The sequence below is a fragment of the Mesitornis unicolor genome, unplaced genomic scaffold (assembly GCF_000695765.1).
Source record: "Mesitornis unicolor isolate BGI_N332 unplaced genomic scaffold, ASM69576v1 scaffold26838, whole genome shotgun sequence".
NCBI classification, from domain to species: domain Eukaryota; kingdom Metazoa; phylum Chordata; class Aves; order Mesitornithiformes; family Mesitornithidae; genus Mesitornis; species Mesitornis unicolor.
In genome coordinates this window covers 1-7,423 of record NW_010202921.1, presented here as the reverse complement: position 1 = coordinate 7,423, position 7,423 = coordinate 1, and the positions used below count along the sequence as shown (strand labels likewise).

At 35.9% G+C, this 7,423-nt stretch overlaps 1 protein-coding gene across 1 annotated transcript; it reads left to right on the top strand.

Annotated features, from left to right (window-relative positions):
- Positions 1-203: 203 nt before the first annotated feature.
- On the top strand, positions 204-7,419 carry LOC104545423 (myosin-3-like; the record flags this gene model as incomplete). The annotated part of the gene is made up of 11 exons (XM_010190564.1): positions 204-322; positions 415-564; positions 1,203-1,373; positions 2,059-2,368; positions 2,960-3,033; positions 3,377-3,464; positions 3,548-3,665; positions 4,482-4,605; positions 4,682-4,818; positions 5,582-5,837; positions 7,276-7,419. Coding segments are annotated over 11 exons (1,691 nt in total), but the record flags the coding sequence as incomplete, so codon positions are not given.
- Positions 7,420-7,423: the final 4 nt, after the last annotated feature.

Here is a 7,423-nt window from a genome sequence, read left to right as displayed (position 1 = left end):
GTAAAGGCATTTGGAAGAATCTTTACATTTACAAATCATCTAAATTATATAGGGAAAAAAATTAGTAAATCAAGAAAAATTATAGTATTTTAAAGCATGTGATTTAAAGTATATGCGGCCTCTGCAGAAATGATTCTGAATTAGTGCAAAATACACCTACTGGAGAGAGAATATTCAGTCCTGTTGTATGCTTTTTTCCTTAGTTGCTGACAAGGCTGCCTACTTAATGGGTCTGAACTCAGCTGATCTGCTGAAGGCCCTCTGCTACCCCCGAGTCAAGGTTGGCAATGAATACGTGACCAAGGGACAAACTGTGCAGCAGGTAATAAAATCCTTGGATTGTTGACAAATCCTCTGGATTTCTTCTTTTGCTCTTCATGATAACTAAAAGCCTTTTTTTAAAATTTATTTTAGGTATACAATTCAGTGGGTGCTTTGGCAAAATCTGTCTTTGAGAAGATGTTCCTCTGGATGGTTGTTCGTATCAACCAACAGCTGGATACCAAGCAGCCCAGACAGTACTTCATTGGTGTCCTGGACATCGCTGGCTTCGAGATCTTTGATGTAAGAGGAGAATCTTCATACAAGTTTCCTGGAAGGGTCATTAAGAAACTGGAATAGTTTTCATTTGATTGTTTGGTTTTAAATATGTGTTGTTTTTTTGGTTTTTTTTTCTTTTATTGGATAATCCTGACATTCCTGTAGGAATGGCAGTGTTCTAGTTCTCACAGTATGTACGATCCCACAAGAGCTGCAGTTTTTAATAGATGTCTGTTGCATGCAGAAGTGAAAATTACATTGAAAACTGGTACAAAAAATGTTGAACAACTGATAGGTAATAGCAGAGACAGATTTTGAGAAAGTTAAAATATGTCATCTTGAAGAAAGGTTTTGTTAATGCTAAAGCTAGATTCCCTCTGAATGCTTGGGAATAGACTGCCAATGTAGACAAATCCAAGCAGATGAAAAGCTGGACTTAGACTAAGCTCTGCAACTCTTTTCAGAGCTCAGAAATATTTTTAGACAGTGCCAGGGCCTGAAAAGTTAGATACATTGGAGAATGGAATATGGCAGTCATCTGTCTCATCCCATGACTAGTAATTCAGGATCCAAATCATAGAGACCTAACGAGTTGAAAATAAAGCCTATTGCAAGATGAAAAGAAGATTAATTTCATAAGTAAATATCTTTACATTCTGCAGTTCAACAGCCTGGAGCAGCTGTGCATCAACTTCACCAATGAGAAACTGCAACAGTTCTTCAACCACCACATGTTCGTGCTGGAGCAGGAAGAGTACAAGAAGGAAGGGATTGAGTGGGAGTTCATTGACTTTGGGATGGACCTGGCTGCCTGCATTGAACTTATTGAGAAGGTTCTTGGACTCTACACACTTAATAGTTTTCCAGATGTAAAATATAATATGAATCTTCCATGCTCAAATTAGACCACTCTAATGTGTGGCACTCACATTAAATGCAGCACATAACATGATTTTTTCTGGGCTTCAAGCATTTAATATACATATTCATTTGTCTGTTACTTCACTGCCTGTGGGATTCTGTCACATAGTATATATGATTTATATGGGGTAAGAATTTCAGTCCTAGTCACTGTTCTGCAGTCCGTACTCCATGTAGTTTTTTAATACATACTGAGTGAGTAACTAAAACAAGCAACTTCTATTTTAGAATGTTTTAAGACATTTTCTATCTTGTTTCCAATAAAAAGTATTTAGGAAGTGTAAACTCCTCCTTCAATCTCAATGCTACTAATTTCATTCATTGTGCTTTTCATCTACAACTAACATGCACACAGTGAATTTCTACATGCTAGATCTTTATTACATCACAATCCTGAAACATATGGGTGAGCTTGCTTTCATATAACTGATGGTATATCCACTAACAAAATACACTCTCTGGAAAAAAAATGTAAAATTACACATTCTGAGGAGGGTTTTTCATGTGATTTTTATCTTTCATTCCTTTCTCTTATATTCATTCTCTCTGCTTCTTGGTTCCACAATTTCTGTCTTCACATGTTGCTGTTTCTTCCAGCCCATGGGCATCTTCTCCATCCTGGAAGAGGAGTGCATGTTCCCCAAGGCAACTGACACCTCTTTCAAGAACAAGCTCTACGACCAGCATCTGGGCAAGTCAAATAACTTCCAGAAGCCTAAACCTGGAAAAGGCAAGGCTGAGGCCCACTTCTCCCTGGTGCACTATGCTGGCACAGTGGACTACAACATCACTGGTTGGCTTGAGAAGAACAAAGACCCCCTGAATGAAACTGTTGTGGGTCTGTACCAGAAATCATCCCTGAAGACACTGGCCTTACTCTTTGCCTCTGTTGGTGGGGCGGAAGCAGGTGATTTCTTTGAAATCAGTTCTACTATAATATACAGAAAAAATCTTGCAATCGTATTTTGCAATAATATTTACATTTCAGAAATTAAAAACCCAAATCCTTATCTACTTTTTGGAATTCAGTAACTAAGACTAATAAAAGATATTATGGGATTTTACATTTCTCTGGAGACCTTAATAGCTCTATAGGTTCTAAGACCAGACAGCTGCCAAACTAGATTTCTGCAATATGGGGCATTCCCGAATACTTCAGGGAATACAGTCAAATGTATCAACACATTGCTAAATTTATGCATACCCTTAGATATAAAAATAGATAAATACTGCATCTGATGTATTCACTAGCAATTCCTTAACTATCTTACTATGCAAAACATTACATTTCATTTCCTGTTTGCGTCTTCTAAACTTCAGCTTTAAGTCATTAGATTCTATTTTGCTATCATCTAAAGAAATCAAGTGTCCCATTGTAACCTTACACACTGTGTCCATTTGCAGATTTTTATCTTATTACTACATTTTTTCAAGACGAATACACAAAGTTCTAACTGGTTTTGTTGTTCATTTTTTTAAAAAAAAAAATATTTTTTAGAGAGTGGTGGCGGTGGCAAGAAGGGCGGCAAGAAGAAGGGTTCCTCTTTCCAGACTGTCTCAGCTCTTTTCCGGGTACTGTGGAATAATCATTATAAATTTTATCATATTGTGAAATAAAAATAGAAAATTCATTACTGAAAAGCTTTAGATTAATCTAACATACAAAATCTTTATGTTCACAAAGAATAAAGGCAAATGCTTCTTAATAAAGGATTCTCATTGAATCCTTGGAAGTATTCTTTTAGAATTGCCTAAAAGTTCTGTAAAAAAAACAAACCAAACCAAAACACAGACAAACAAACAAAAATCCCCACAAAACAACCGATAATGGTTTATTGCAGTGTTTTTACTCCATCTAATATTGAGATTGTGTAAGTGACATTTTTAAATGCAAGTCTTTGCTTTTACTCTTAAGGAAAATTTAAACAAGCTGATGAGCAATCTGAGAAGCACACATCCCCATTTTGTGCGATGTCTTATTCCCAATGAAACAAAAACACCTGGTAAGTTGTTAAATTTCAAAGATGTGATAAATCTGTTCTCCGTGCAGTGCAATGAAGTACCAATTCATTATATCATTTATTAGGTGCCATGGAACATGAACTGGTGCTTCATCAGCTGCGGTGTAACGGCGTGCTGGAAGGGATTAGAATTTGCAGGAAAGGATTCCCCAGCAGAATACTTTATGCAGACTTTAAACAGAGGTCAGATTCCATGTCATCTACCCTATCCACCCATGCTGAATAATTTGCATTTCCTGATTGCTTTTAGTACTGAGAGAGTTATGGGACGGGTTCATTTTACCTACCTTTAGGCATACAAAAGTTGATTGCCCAAGTTAGTAATCCAGTTTATTTCTATGGCTAACTAGAAAAACAGACATTTTCAAAGGACTAATATCTATTCCTGTCCTTGATTCATACTCTGGTATGGTATAAAGTATTTTTAAATTTACGTTTAAATTTATTTTTAATTGAAATGCAGTTGATTAGCTTAAATGTAGTTAACTTCTGGGTAGCAAAGTAAGATGACTTGCAGCCATTTGCACAGAAATGTGAATAAAGAAACACAGGATATTCTAGTGTAACTTGTTGGAAAACCAATTAAAACATCATGCTTCTTTTTCTATATCAGCATGAAAATGCCCGCATAGAACGTACTGACACTCTTTTGGATACAGAATTGCTTCTTCTCTCCACATATTTTGTTCTTGCATATAAAGTTCTCATCTGGAGACAAAGCATTGGATAGCAGAGCACATGAAATATGTCAGCAGTTACCTGTGGAAATCAGTACCTATTCTGTGTGAAGAGTTTCTGGATTAAGCGAAGTGCAAGGTTCTTCCTAAAAAAAAAATTACCCATGAAAACGTGATTTCTAAACAATGGAACACAGTTGAACCTTATTCACCTCTCTTCCACTCTTGTTCTTCAGCTAAGCTTAACAATGAAATAAGTTCATACAGGTTTGATTGAGCTTTCAAGAATCTGGTTGTCTTCATATTCTACTTCCTCCCATAGGTACAAGGTGCTTAATGCAAGTGCCATCCCAGAGGGACAGTTCATTGATAGCAAGAAGGCTTCTGAGAAGCTCCTTGGATCCATCGATGTCGACCACACACAGTACAAATTTGGCCACACCAAGGTACAAATGCTGCTTAACTGATGTATGCTGCTTGAAATACCTGTCAATTATATACTGCAACGTTCCCTTTCTCAAGGTGTTCTTCAAAGCTGGGCTGCTGGGACTCCTGGAGGAGATGAGGGATGAGAAGCTGGCACAGCTCATCACCCGCACACAAGCTATGTGCAGAGGTTACCTCATGAGAGTAGAGTTCAAGAAAATGATGGAAAGGAGGTAGATACTTATTTGGCCTGCTGGGCCAATCTTTATCAGATACCAATGACATGAAGAAAACTTAAAATAATCTGCTCCTCAACAAATCTCATTTATTTTTCATTAATTCAGTTTATCAATATGAATGTATTTGGGAGTATACCCTGGCAGTATATGAAGCAGAATAAAATCCTAATTTAGGAAAAAAAATATCACGTTTAACTTATATCAGCCTTTATTCTAATTTTTGCTAAATTCAATAAATGACTAAATTGTATGTATGTCCAGAAACAAGATATCTAGTCTAAGCTAATTATTGTAGGTCACCGTTGTAATCAAATGTGAGAAACACATGCTTCCAGCACAAGAGAAGTATTATATCCCCTTGGATAACTTTCAAGGAACGAAGCAGCTTCTGGAGGTGTTCCTTTTCTTTGGCAACGAAAGTAGTCCAAACACCTGGACTTCAGAACAGTCCATGCAGGCTGACAATCTGCATCACACTAGAGTGTTTTCATCAGAGATGTTCACAGAACATCTGAAACATATGTGTTTTAAGTAAATTAAATATAATAAGTATTATTAATGAATATATATTTAGTAAGATATAAAAAAAGTTATGCACACAGATTTATAGAACTATCATTATAAAGCATTACATGCAGATCTTTATGTTAAATGTATCAATAGATACAATTAAATGTGGATTATAAATTTAAAAATATGTAATGTTTAAAATACGTAAAAATATATAAAAAACATATTTCTTTTTATTACCTTTCAGGGAGTCCATCTTCTGCATCCAGTACAACATTCGGTCCTTCATGAATGTGAAGCACTGGCCCTGGATGAAGCTGTTCTTCAAGATCAAGCCCTTGCTGAAGAGTGCAGAATCTGAGAAGGAGATGGCCAACATGAAGGAAGAGTTTGAGAAAACCAAGGAAGAGCTTGCAAAGTCTGAGGCAAAGAGGAAGGAGCTGGAGGAGAAAATGGTTTCTTTGCTGCAGGAGAAAAATGATCTGCAGCTCCAAGTGCAGGCTGTGAGTATTGTTAATGTTGCTATTGGCTTGTAATGTCCTGTGTGATCCCAAACATCTTAGTAACAGAGACATTATCCCAAAACAGTATTTATTTTGAAAATCATACATATATTTTATAAAATAGGAAGGTAAACCACATAGATTGACTAAGGTGAAATCTAAAAGCATTAATAAATTTGCAATTAATTATTGCAGCTTGTTCCTTACACTTTCACATCAAGATAGAAGTAATCTATTTCCAATTATTAAATACTACAGCATACAGTATATTTTAAATCACACAAGGCAACTTACAGTAGCAGCAATCATGTCATAAAATTTCATATGCAACATAATTTTGCTACATTATAATCTGATCAATGAAGGCAGTCTGGAGATCCCCTTGATACCTTTTATTTGGAGAATCACAAGTGGATTCAGGTAAAGTAGGAGGGGCTGAGAGCGTCAGGCATTTCTCTAGCGTTTATGGTCCCTGTCTCTACAGGAAAAACAGTGATTAAAGTGGATGGACACTTCCCCTTTTCCCTAGAAATAAAAAGGTTGCAACAATAATCCCCTTAAAGCTGTCTTTAATAGCAAGGATTAGGATACATCTGACCAAATACTGATGTCCACAGTCTAAAAGTCTACATCTGAGCTAGTAACTTCAAGTTCTCTTCATCCTCAGCAATGAGAAACTCATACTTCTAGAGTATGACATAATTTGTCCAAAACTGTAAATTTTTTGGTTGAATGGACTTCATCTTGATACCATGGCAGATATCTAAATCTACATGAAACAAATCCCAATGTACCTCTCTTGCTGAGCTAAAAAAGTCATCTACCTGGATGTTCTTCACAAGAACAAATAGGAAAATAAAAAGCAGTATATAGAAAATAAAGATTACTTCTTAGTAGCTTGCATCTTAGAATGCATGTAAATTCAGGTAATGGATACTGCCCTGGTAAACACCAGTCTCCCTTCCAAACTACTCTTCTTGAACCACAAGGGAGTAATTAGATTTTGTCAGCTGAATGTTGGAGTTTTTAGCATTGAGGTTTTAAACACTGTATGCTAAAAAAAAAAAAATGGTTATCTTAAGTAGAGGTGTATGCCAGTTTCCAGTCCAGTCAAATGCAACATAAACAAAATGATGAAAAGATAAAAGGGAGACACTGCCATATGTGATTTCAGGCTCTACCTTCAGAAAAATGTTGAAGTTGCATAAACAATAGAGTTTAAAAAAACATGCTTAGACCCTGTATTTGTAGTGTGATAATATATTCCTTTATTTTCTGGGCTGGAGGATGTCCAAAACAAATAGATAATCTATAATAATGAGTTTTAACTACAAAGGGAACTGTAAAGCTGTTTTAAAAATATTAATTTCTTGTTTAAAAAACAGTAAGAAAAAATAATTATTTGAAAACTTGTTTTATTTAAATGAATCATGTGTAGGAAGCTGATGGTTTAGCTGATGCTGAGGAAAGGTGTGACCAGCTCATCAAAACCAAAATACAACTGGAAGCCAAAATTAAGGAGCTTACAGAGAGAGCAGAAGATGAAGAAGAAATGAATGCTGAGCTGACAGCCAAGAAGAGAAAAC